The sequence below is a fragment of the Heterodontus francisci genome, chromosome 12 (genome assembly GCF_036365525.1).
Source record: "Heterodontus francisci isolate sHetFra1 chromosome 12, sHetFra1.hap1, whole genome shotgun sequence".
Taxonomy (NCBI): domain Eukaryota; kingdom Metazoa; phylum Chordata; class Chondrichthyes; order Heterodontiformes; family Heterodontidae; genus Heterodontus; species Heterodontus francisci.
In genome coordinates, this window is record NC_090382.1 from 48808051 (window position 1) to 48820759 (window position 12709).

The following is a 12709-nucleotide window of genomic DNA, read 5'->3' on the forward strand; positions in this document are numbered from 1 at the left end:
TATCCTTAGACTATGACCCCTGGTTCTGGACTCCCCCACCATCGGGATCATCCTTCCTGCATCTACCCTGTCAAGTCCTGTTAGAACTTTATAGGTTTCGATGAGATCCCCCCTCACTCTTCTGAACTCCAGCGAATATAATCCTAACCGACACAATCTCTCCTCATACGTCAGTCCTGCCGTCCCAGGCATCAGCCTGGTAAACCTTTGCTGCACTCCCTCTATAGCAAGAACATCCTTCCTCAGATAAGGAGACCAAAATTGCGCACACTATTCCAGGTGTGGCCTCACCAATGTCCTGTATAATTGCAGCAAGACATCCCTGCTCCTGTTGTCGAATCTTCTAGCTATGAAGGCCAACATACCATTTGCCTTTTTTACTGCCTGGTGGACCTGCATGCTTACATTCAGCGACTGGTTTACGAGAACACCCAGGTCTTGCTGCATATTCCCCTCTCTGTTTATAGCCGTTCAGATAATCTGCCTTCCTGTTTTTGCTACCAAAGTGGATAACCTCACATTATACTGCATCTGTCATGCATTTGCCCACTCACTCAACTTGTCCAAATCACCCTGAAGCCTCTCTGCATCCTCTTTACAACTCACCCTCCCACCCAGTTTTGTGTCATTGCAAATTTGGAGATATTACATTGTTTCCTCATCTAAATCATTAATATATACTCTGAACAGCTGGGGTCCTAGCACCGATCCCTGCAGTACCCTACTAGTCACTGCCTGCCATTCGGAAAAAGACCCATTTATCCCTACTCTCTGTTTCCTGTCTGCCAACCAATTTTCTATCCATCGCAATACACTACCCCCAATCCCATGTGCTTTAATTTTACATGCTAATCTCTTATACAATATGCTATTTGTCACTGACCCTTGCAATATCTTGCTGGCATTAAAAACAAGCTGTTAGTTGAGACAAAGGCTAAAATACTAACAAAATGCAATAAATGTCCATCTACAATTGATGATCGTAACTACTTTTGGCTAAATTGTTTGCTACATAAACTTGATAGCAGAACTTGCCAACTTTGTCCCAGGTTCACAAAAATGCATTCATAAGAGCAGTGGTTCCTGACAAGTAAGCATATTAAGCCTAAGAAATGCAACCATATAGAACCCAGTATCAGCACTAGATGGTAGCAAGGGCATAACATCTTATGTTGATGCTGAGGCGGCATAGAATCTTGTAGCACAGAAGAAGGCCATTCAGCCCATTGTGCCTATGCTGACTTTTTGAGACAGCTGTCCAATTTATTCCCACACTCTGCCAATTGCAGCTCTTCAAATGCATGCCCAATTGTCTTTTGCAAATTCCTATGGAATCTGATTCCATGACCCTTTCAGAGAGTCCAGACCTTAACAACCCTCTGGCATTTGATAAGGTGCCGCACAAAAGGTTAATACACAAGGTAAGTTCACATGGGGTTAGGGGCAATTTATTAGCTTGGATAGAAGATTAGCTAACCAACAGAAAACAAAGTTGCAATAAATGGGTCTTTTTCTGGTTGGCAAGATGTAACTAGTGGGGTGCCACAGGGTTCAGTCCTCGGGCCCCAACTATTTACAATCTATATAAATGACTTGGATGCAGGGATAGAAGGTACTATAGCCAAATTTGCAGATGACACTAAAATAGGTGGGACAGTAAGTTGTAATAAAGAAATGAGAAATCTACAAATGGATATGGATAGATTAGATAAATGGGTCAAAATTTGGCGGATGGATTTTAACGTGGATAAGTGTGAGATTATCCATTTTGGCCAGAAGAATAGAAAGGCAAATTATTATCTAAATGGAGAGAAACTTCAGAGTGCTTCGGTGCAGAAGGATCTGGATGTCCTCGTGCATGAATCGCAGAAAACTAGTTTGCAGATACAGCAGGTGATAAGGAAGGCAACTGGAATTTTGGCATTTATTGCTAAAGGAATAGTGCATAAAAGTAGGGAAGTGTTGCTGCAACTGTACAAGGCATTAGTGAGACCGCACCTGGAGTATTGCGTACAGTTTTGGTCCCCTTACTTGAGAAAGGATATAGTTGCATTGGAGGCAGTTCAGAGGAGGTTCACTAGATTGATTCCAGAGATGGGGAGCTTGTCTTATGAAGAGAGATTGAGCAGTTTAGGCCTTTACTGTCTGGAAGAATGAGAGGAGATCTAATTGAGGTATATAAGTTGATTAAGGGGATTGACAAAGTAGACATAGAGAGGATGTTTCCTCTTGGGCAATCTAGAACAAGAGGTCATAGTTTTAGGATAAGGGGTAGCAGATTTAAAACAGATGAGAAATTACTTCTCTCAAAGGGTCGTGAGTCTGTGGAATTCACTACCCCAGAGTGCGGTGGATGCCGGGACATTGGGTAAATTTAAGCAGGAGATAGACAGATTTTTAATTAGAAATGAGTTGAAGGGTTATGGAGAACAGGCAGGAAAGTGGAGTTGAGGCCAAGATGAGATCAGCCATGATCGTATTGGATGGCGGAGCAGGCTGGAGGGGCTGAATTGCCTACTCCTGCTCTTAGTTCTTATGTTCTCTGTGAATAAATGTGTCTCCTGTATTTATTTTACCAGTTATTTTAAATCTGTGATCTCTGGTTACCAAGGCACCTGCCAGAGCTAACAGCTTCATTCTAATTGCTCTATATGTACCCCTCATAATTTTGAATACTTCTAACAGGTCTCCCTTTAAACCTCCCTGCTCTGAAGAGAACAATCCCAGTTTCTCCAATCTCTCCACATAACTGAAATCCCTCATCCCTGGTAATATTCTGGTAAACCCTAGCTAAGGCTTTGACATAGTCATTTACGACACAGAAGGAGGTCATTTGACCCATCGAGTCCATGCCGGCTCTCTGTGGAGCTATCCACTCAGTCCCACTCTCTGGATTAGTCCATGTATCCTTGCTAGCCTATTTCTCTCAGGTGGCCATCCAACTTCCTCTTGAAGTCATTGATCGTCTCCGCTTCCACCGCCCTTGTGGGCAGCGAGTTCCAGGTCATTACCTGCTGCTGCATAAAAAGAATCTTCCTCATATTCTCCCTGCATTTTTTTACCCAAAACTTTCAATCTGTGTCCCCTAGTTCTTGTACCATTTGTTAATGGGAACAGTTTTTCCTTGTCTAACTTATCTAAGCCTGTCATAATCTTGTACACGTCTACTAAATATCCCCTCAATCTCCTTTGTTCGAAGAACAAACCGAGCTTTTCCACCCTAACTATGTAACTAAAATCCTCTATCCCTGGAACCATTCTAGTAAATCTCCTCTGTGCACTTTCACGGACCCTCGCATCATTCCTGAAGTGTGGTGACCAGAACTGGATGCAGTACTTCATTTGGGGCCTAACCAGAGCTTTATAAAGGTTCAGCATAACTTCCCTGCTTTTGTACTCCGTGGTACACAATGCACCAGCTGAGGCCTATCCAGTGATTTGTAAAGATTTAGCATGGCTTCCTTGTTTTTGTATTCAATGCCCCATTTACAAAATGTATATGTTTTCTTGAGCACCTTATCAACTTGCCCTGCTAGCTTCGTGACTACACCCCAGGTACCTCTGCTCTTACACCCACTCAAAATAATGCCATTTAGATTTATACTGCCTCGCCATGTTGTTTCTGACCAAAGTGCTTATCTACATTAAATTGCAACTGTCATCCATTTACCCATTTTGCCAACTCTTTTTTCATATGTCCTCCTGAAGTCTGCTCCTATCCTGTGCAGTATTTACTATGTTGCCAAGTTTCGTATCATCCACAAACTTCTAAATTGTGCTCCCTACATCCAAGTCCAGATCACTTATACAAAATAAGAAAAGCTGTGGTCCTAAGACCAACCCCTTGGGGACCCCGCTGCATATTTCGATCCAGTCAGAAAAATATCTGTTGACCACTACTATCCCTTAGTCAATTACATACCCAAGTTACCACTAACCCTTTAATATCAAGTGCTTCCATTTTCCAAATAAGTCTGTTATGCAGTACTTTTTCAAATGTTTTTTGAAAGTTCATTTATGCAACATATATGGCATTGATGACATTGAATGGTGTTAATTTTGAGCAGAACTCTGAACTTTTTTTACGCTTTAGTGCTTAGAGTTCACTAGTGCTGAAAAGAATCACAAAACCAAGACATTATTCTCAGGACGAGTGTCAAATTTTATACAATTCTAGTACAGATTGTACCTAATCTCTCTAAGGAAATAACTGTTGGATTAATAACACAAGACTATCCTTACAGGTCCGTTCAGCTCAAGTTCTGGCACTATCCTGAGTAGTGACACTGAAGGACAAGCTTCATTTCACGCTGTGCTCCTTCTCAAATAATCATATCATTGCTTAAATATCCCCAAGAGTCACTGGTAGACCTCCCCAATTCATAACCCAAAGTTTGTATTTCTGACCAAATTAGCTTTGTATTCCCAGCAACTTCACTTTGAACAATATATCGACACAAGTTTGGTCTTTGTACACACCTTTTTTTATTGGGAACATTTCCTCTGAAATGAGCACAAACTATCTCTGGGAAGAGGAAATGCAGGAAATTTGGCATTCTTCAATATACAGGTGAACCATGAAACACATTGCATCAATGCTGATTGAATCCACCAAATCACAGGTGGTCACTCCTTGAACTAGACTGTCAGCTATATTGGCAGAGATTAGCTAACACCAACAGGCATCTACCACAGGTGTTTGGGGCCAGAATTCTCTTGAAAGGAGAAGGAACATAGTAATGAATTGCCCACATTTACATTGATAGGCTTAAGCTCAAAATACACATGTGTTTCATGCAAGCAGTACCTAGAGCCTCAACTGATAGAACTTGCATGTACGTTGCACCTAGTTGCATTTCGAAGCACTTCATGCCCAGTGAGTTACTTTTAAGTGTAATCTCTATTGTAATGTAGACAAACGTGGTAGCCAATTTGTATACATCAAGGTCCACAAGCAGCAAATGAAATGAATATTGGGGGTGAATTTATTCTTGATGGTATTGGTTGCAAGACAAATACTGGCCAGGTCCCTGGGGGACCTCCCTAATGCTCTTCAAATAGTGCCTTTTGTATCAAGGCAGGGTCACTGTCTCCCAAAAAATGGCACCTCTGCCAAGGCAGCAGGCCCTCACGAATGCACTGAGATGTCTGCCTGGATTCTGAGGTTAGGTACTGGAGTGAGCCTTGAACCCACACCACTTAACTGAACACAGAATGCTATCAACTGAGCCAAGATGTCAGTTACTGGCTTAATCTTTTGTTAATTAATAGGTTCCTTTCATGGCTTAGTGAGTAATTGCACGGAGTGGTGTGACACTGTTATACAGATCAGGTCTCTGATTGAATCCCCAGTTTGTGCAGAATTAGCTGAGTTCAACAGGGAAGAAGCTGGGATGCGACTCCTGATCAGAGAAAAATTCGGAAGATTGGTATCTTCTGATCCACGTTAGAAAGTGTGTATAGATGTGGTTCAGGCTCAGCTGCAATGCTGTCAATACTGGGAGTCTGTTGGCACTCACTATTTGGGTTCATGCCAGAAAAATAGCTACTTCAGCAAGATAACAGAGGTTTCAACTGGACAGTTCTTGTAACCAAGAGACTGTATTGCAGCAAAAGTCAGCATCTTAGAGAGGAGAAAGTTGGCGAGTGCGGGGAAGAGAATACAGTATTTTGGAACTGATGTTGTTTTTCTTCAATGTAGATTGCTTATGCTGCAGAAATGACAGGATTATGGTAACCTCCATAGATGTTAACCCCTCTCCGCATGAAGAACAGCAAATGGTAAGTCTGAAGGCTTTTGAAAATATTTTTACCTCTGTGACCTTGTGCCTAAAATGAAGATACCTTGCTTGGATTGCAGATACAATTTTTAAAAAAAAAATTTAATATTTTTTTTAAAAATGCATGAATACAAGTAACAATACTAATATAGCATTAGCTTTGAGACCAGTTACATGGGTAAGGCATTAAAATGAACAATGACTCTCTGAGCAACAGCAAAAATGGGGAATAAAAACGAAGTGCTGGAAATACTGGAAAAACAGGTCTGGTAGCATCTGTGGAGAGAGAAACAGAATTAATGTTTCAGGTCAATGACCTTTCATCAGACCTGCTGAGTATTCCGAGCGCTTTGTTTTTATTTCAGATTTTCAGCATCTGCAGTATTTTGCTTTTATAACAAAAGGGGAATTGGGTGCAGCGTTAGAGATACTTATTTAATATCTGCTCAAACCTTTCACCATAGTGCTTAAAAATTAATCATTTGGGATGAAATTCTTTTTTTAAAAAAGACTCTAAAAATACCTATTTGACTCACTCTAGCACTATTGGTAAATGCATCAGATGATGTATTATTCAATTCCCAGTTAGTGCTGTTAGAAGATCTCAGCTGAGAGAAAATAGTGATGCCGCTGTTGGGTCTGTGCCCCTGGGGTATGGAGAAGTAGTCACTCACTTGACAGCTGTCCAGTGGCCGCTGCTGGGAAGTATATTTGTGTAAAAGTTGAATGAGAATAGGATTGGGCATAACTGATCAGCATTCTGTAGTGAAAACCTTTGCCCCATTTTTTTTCTTTCAATTTTTTTTGCTGGTTTTTTTTTTTGTTCCCCCTTTGTTTCTTAATCCCTTTACTTCAACACTTCTAAAAATGCATAAGTACAAATAACAATACCAATACAACATTAGCTTTGAGACCAGTTACATGAGTAAGGCTCTCTGAGCAACAACAAAAATGGGGAATAAAAACACCTCATTTTTTGAGGATGTAAGGGGGAGCCAGTGGATGTGGTGTAGTTGGATTTTCAGAAGGCTTTCGATAAAGTCCCACACAGGAGCTTAGTAAGTAAAATTAGAGCACATGGGATTGGGGGTAATATACTGGCATGAATTGAGAATTGGTTAACAGACCGGGCGGCACAGTGGCGCAGTGGTTAGCACCGCAGCCTCACAGCTCCAGCGACCCAGGTTCAATTCCGGGTACTGCCCGTGTGGAGTTTGCAAGTTCTCCCTGTGTCTGCGTGGGTTTCCTCCGGGTGCTCCGGTTTCCTCCCACACGCCAAAGACTTGCAGGTTGATAGGTAAATTGGCCATTAGCAATTGCCCCTAGTATAGGTAGGTGGTAGGGAAATATAGGGACAGGTGGGGATGTGGTAGGAATATGGAATTAGTGTAGGATTAGTATAAATGGGTGGTTGATGGTCGGCACAGACTCGGTGGGCCGAAGGGCCTGTTTCAGTGCTGTATCTCTATTAAAAAAAAAAAGACCGAAAGCGAAAGCGGGGGAGGTGGAGGAATAAACAGGTCATTCTCAGGTTGGCAGGCTGTGACTAGTGGATCATGGGTCAGTGCTTGGGCCCCAGCTATTCACAATCCATGTCGATGATTTGGATGTGGGAACCAAATGTAATGTTTCCAAGTTTGCTGGTGACACAAAACTAAGTGGGGATGTGAGTTGTGAGGAGGGTGCAAAGGGATTCAGACAAGCTAAGCGAGTGGGCAAGAACATGGCAGATGGAATATAATGTGGAAAAATGTGAAGTTATCCACTTTGGTAGGAAAAACAGAAATGCAGAGTATTTCTTAAATAGTGAGAGATTGGGAAGTGGTGTTGTCCAAAGGAACCTGGGTGTCCTGTTGAAAAGACACTGAAGGCTAATATGCAGGTACAGCAAGCTATTAGGAAGGCAAATGGTATGTTGGCCTTTATTGTAAGAGGATTTGAGTACAGGAGTAAAGTCTTGCTGCAATTGTATTGAGCCTTGGTGAGACCCCACCTGGAGTATTGTGTATAATTTTGGTCTCCTTACCTAAGGAAGGATATACTTGCCATAGAGGGAGTGCAACGAAGGTTCATCAGGCTTATCTCTGGGATGGCGGGATTGTCCTATGAGGAGAGAATGAGGAGACTAGACCTATATTCTCGAGTTTAGAAACACGAGAGGTGATCTAATTGAAGCGTACAAAATTCTTAGAGCTCGACAGGGTTGATGCAGGAAGGATGTTTCCCCTGCATGGTGAGATGTGGGCGGTGGTCAAGAACCAGGGGATGTAGTCTCAGAATAAGGGATAGGCCATTTAGGACTGAGACGTGGAGGAATTTTTTCCCTCAGAGGGTGGTGAATCTTTAGAATTCTCTACTCCAGAGGGTTGTGGAGGCTGTCATTGAGTATATTTAAGACAGAGATTGATAGATTTCTAGATATTAAAGATATCAAGCGATATGGGGATAGTGTGGGAAAAAGACATTGAGGTGGATGATCAGCCATGATCTAGTTGAATGGCGGAGCAGGTTCGAGGGGCCGAATGGTTTACTCCTATTTCTGATCTATGTTCCTACTTTGTCTTTGGGTGGCTGCTACCCTGCCATTTACACCTCCACTGAGACACAGCTTTTGTTTCTTTACTTGGCTTTGTACCATGGAACCTTTTGTCATTTAATCTCTCCTACCCTCCACCCTATCACAACCTTTCCTTTTGTTGTTTTTCCTCCCCTCTCTCCCCCCCCCCCCCCCCCCCACCCCCAAACCCCTTCACTTGCTCAAAACCTATTACTTGTCTAACTTTTGTCGGCTTTGCTGAAAGGTCACAGACCTAAACATTAATTCTGTTTTTCTCTCTACAGGTGCTGCCTGACCTGATGAGTATTTCCAACATTTTCCGTTTTTGTTTCAGATTTCCAGCATTCGCAGTACAGTAAAAGCTTTGTTATCCGGCATGCACCGGACCTGGGAGGTGCCGGGTAATCATATTCCAGTTAATCAAGAGTCGTACTACCAAGGCAATACAATGCAATAGTTTTAATTTTGAGATATGATTACTTGCAAAGTACAAGATGTACAATATGAAAATCTTGAGGCAGTAAAGATGCATAGAATTCTTGACGGTAAATGTAATGTATAAATTATACTAAAACACTAGATAAAGAAGATGGTGAGGAGATAAATCGTGGTAACTGCATAAGCAGTGATGCAACGAGATGGACTGCCGGCAGCATCACTAACTACAGTACAGTAATGCTGAGAACAATTGCTGCACTCTGGAAAACTCGGCATAGGGAGACGAGCATCGGAAGATTTTAGAAATTCCACATGATCGAGCTTTCTGGTCGGTAAAGTGCCAGATAGCAAAGCTTTTACTGTATTTTGCTTTTGCTGTGGTGAAATGACCCTGTTTATGTACAGGCATGGCTAATGTATTGAGGATTTGGCCCAGGCACAATGCGCTGAATGGCCTCGTTCTGTGCTGCAAGATTCTATGGCTTGAGGGCTTGACCTCCAACTGGTACTTCTGGTGCCATATTTTGATTTGATGAAAATGCTGAGAAATTAGGAATTAATATTGTTCAAATTACCACTGTTTCAATAGGACGTTTACAAATTTCTATTTTCTTCCAGCTTACAAAGCCTAATGAAACTGATGTTGGGCCAGAGGACCCAAGAACAGATCAAAAAATGTGCAAAAGTGTGAAGGATTGTAAAACATAGGGCTACAATAGAAGAAACCTGAGTTGTATACAATTACAATTTGGTTTGCTCTTTTCCCCACCAGAAAGAACAGCTCCTAATAAGGGGAAATGCCTTTTCGGTTCAAGAAAACTGCTTGTATTGTACAGGGTTATTTTTGGTTTCTTAGAAAATCTTCAGATGTTGCAGTTCTGAACAGTGTGATTATGTTATCAGTGAATGAAAAACTGAGTTCACTTTGCTGCATACGGAGGCATTTTTTGCTGGAGTTGGTAGATCCAGATCAGTCTGTCTATCCAAAACGTTTTCTCCCCTTTTAAAATAGAATATGTGCTACAATTTATAAAATCAGTGTCAACTTCTTACAAAACTTCTTTAGGAGCTGAGATTCTGACACTTTGATTTTATTTATTAGTGCCTATATAAGGACTTAAAGTCTAAATTGACTGGCACTATTAACTATATTTGAGAAGTAAATTCATTGAGCTTAATGATGTGAGTGTTTGTGACAATTCCACAGTCCAAGAATTTGATTGTTAACTGCCGTGAAAATAAATCTGACAGTTAATTGTTACTTAAAAGTTGCACCACAAGATGCTTCAAATATATTTAAATCATACTCACAGAATATTGCACCTTTCTAAGTGCAAGTGTTCTCAGTTGTGTAAAAAACATTTGTAATTACTCTGGTTTGTGATTATGATTTATGAATCTTTCACACTTCCTGCAGAAGCTTTCATGTTGCAATGTCACAAGTACGTTATCCTTTTATATATTTCTGTAAGTACTAAATAAAGAGATAGTGAATTAAAATCTGTCATTTGCTGGCTCTAAAGTGTAAAACCCAATAATATTTACTTTGTATTGGTATTTTTAAGTGTGTTGTGACATTTTTGTCATTTGCATCTAGGTTACATTTGAGTAATATATTTTTATATGTGTTTCAGTAGCTAAAAACATTCTGTACGACTGGATAAAAATACTTGATAATGTAGTATTGCATCTGTTTAGTTTTGTTGTAACTATTTTTAAAGCGTTTTCAAATTTAATTAAGCCATGAGCCTAACTGTGGATTGGACTCAAAAGTTTCACAACACCCTACTTTTGTGATAATATAGTGGCATTCAATGTATGACGGGAAGCATTGGGAATTTTATTACTGGGGTACCCCTAAATCCCATATCCATTATACCTAATTTTGCAATGTAGTCACACAGTTGGCAGTATAGTTTATAGCATAATCTTAAACTGCTTAAATTATTTGGCATAAGTCATCATGCCCCACAAATATATTGTCCTATTTAATTCAAAAACTTGGTAATTGTAATTTGTGAACCTGACATGGGGTGGGGGGGGGTTGGTGGTGGTGGTGCAGTGTGGGGGTGTGTATGTATGTATGTCTCGAAATGAAAAGTGCCCATATTTGTTTTGTTTTAACATACTTACGGTGGTGCTTATTTGTCTTCCATCAGGGAAGATGAGCTTCATGCCTGAGGACCGTTTCCAAGCATGTGTAAACCTATAATTCTGTGTGGTTCAAGTTCATAAGTTTTTTTTTTCCTCTTCATTATTATACTTGAACCATATTCAGTAACAATTTCTTAGTGCCTTTTTATTAAACTTTTCTTAAATACTTTGTATTTAGTCTTCAAATAAATGCTACAGGTTCTTTATTACTATTGTGTGGAGAAACTTATGGAGGGAATCCACTTTCTTTTCCTACCCCTGCTAATAGTGATAATTCATATTTGCATACAGTTTCATGAATCCTGGCAGCCCTTTGGCACTTCACATACACCAGTTCTTCATGTGCCAATCTTGATGGATATCAGCTGGTGATTTGACCATGGAGGACATTGCAGTGGAATCCATTACTGCCCTATCCTAACATGCACACACATGCACTTTCCAGTTTCGGTCACTGGGCAGCGATCTGTCTTTTTTCCTCTCCCTTCCTAGACCTGGGGTGCTGAGTCCAATTGTATCACCCATACTGCTACCTCACTGAGGTTGGGTAACTCAGCACAACCCCAGGATTGAACGTAGGGCCTTCCTGATCTGTGTGGTTTGGGTAAATTTCTATTTAACAGAACTTGTATTTTACTGTAATATTTCCATCTGTTATTTATTTACACATTGTGGCTGTGCTTAAAATTAAGAGGTAATGAGGAATTTTCAGATGTTTTGAATAATAAAACATGATAAACAATGTGTACTTCATGAAATGGCATGGTGAAAGTTGAGAGATTTGCATTTCTATTTATATTGGGTTTCATCACTGATTTTCTGATTAAATTGGCTATAAGATACCTGGATGCAGGTTTTCTCAAGATCCATATTGAATGAAATCTTAACAGACCTTGCTTTTTATCTTTAAAGGAAAATCAGGAAGTTTGCAATGTTGAGAGGACTGTGGAGAAAGAAGTTGTATATAGATGCTGGTAAATATAGCCCAAAAAACAGTATAGTTGCAGAATGTTTTAGTCCACCTAGAGCTTATTCTGCATTTTCTTAGTTGAGGAGAGAAGCATATAGTAATAGTCTTTGTAAAACAACAGTTACTTATAAAAGAGCGCACGGAAAATTCCTTAATTTGTAGCTGCTTTTGAATGCTCCAACTAAAGAAATTTGTTTGCCAAAAAAGTTATTTTCTGAATTTAGTTTTGTAACTTAGTGCCGCAGAGTATAGTCAAAACATGCATTATGCATTAAAATAGTGCAGTTATTATGCATACACATCTGTTTGGTTTTATATCTTTATAAGGGATGTGCTGATTGTATTCTGTGGAATTTTGATTTTAAATGCATTTTTACTGGATACTGTTTCATTGTCAAACTTTTTGCATAACCAAATAAAATCAGTGTTAGTTAATGTACAGTACATCTTGTTTTTGTTATTTGGTGCATTTAAATAACTGAATTGAACCACTCATTTTAAAAATAGAATCTGTGTATTGGTGACCAGTTTCATTTATAGTTGATGTCATTGGAACTAACATGCTGCAAGCATAAGTTGCAAGTAAGCCAGTATACATTGTTAATTATCTCTTAATGCTCCCACCACTTACACCAGTGCCAGACTGTAATCATCAGTAATAAAAACAAGAAATGCTGGAAATACTCAGCAGGCCTGGCAGCATCTGTGGAGAGAGAAGCAGAGTTAACGTTTCAGGTCAGTGACCTTTCATCAGAACTGGCAAATATTAGAAAAAGTTTTTTATTCATTCATGGGATTTGGGCATCGCTG

At 40.1% G+C, this 12709-nt stretch overlaps 1 protein-coding gene across 1 annotated transcript in view; it reads left to right on the forward strand.

The window, feature by feature from the left end:
- The window catches only part of LOC137375700 (uncharacterized), an 81787-nt gene extending 69711 nt beyond the window's left edge, over window positions 1–12076 (forward strand). Inside the window, exons 9-10 of the mRNA XM_068043087.1 lie at window positions 5702–5781; window positions 9394–12076. Coding sequence (XP_067899188.1) covers window positions 5702–5781; window positions 9394–9483 — 170 coding nt within the window. The 3' untranslated portion in view covers window positions 9484–12076. The remainder of the gene's footprint in view (window positions 1–5701; window positions 5782–9393) is intronic.
- Window positions 12077–12709: the final 633 nt, after the last annotated feature.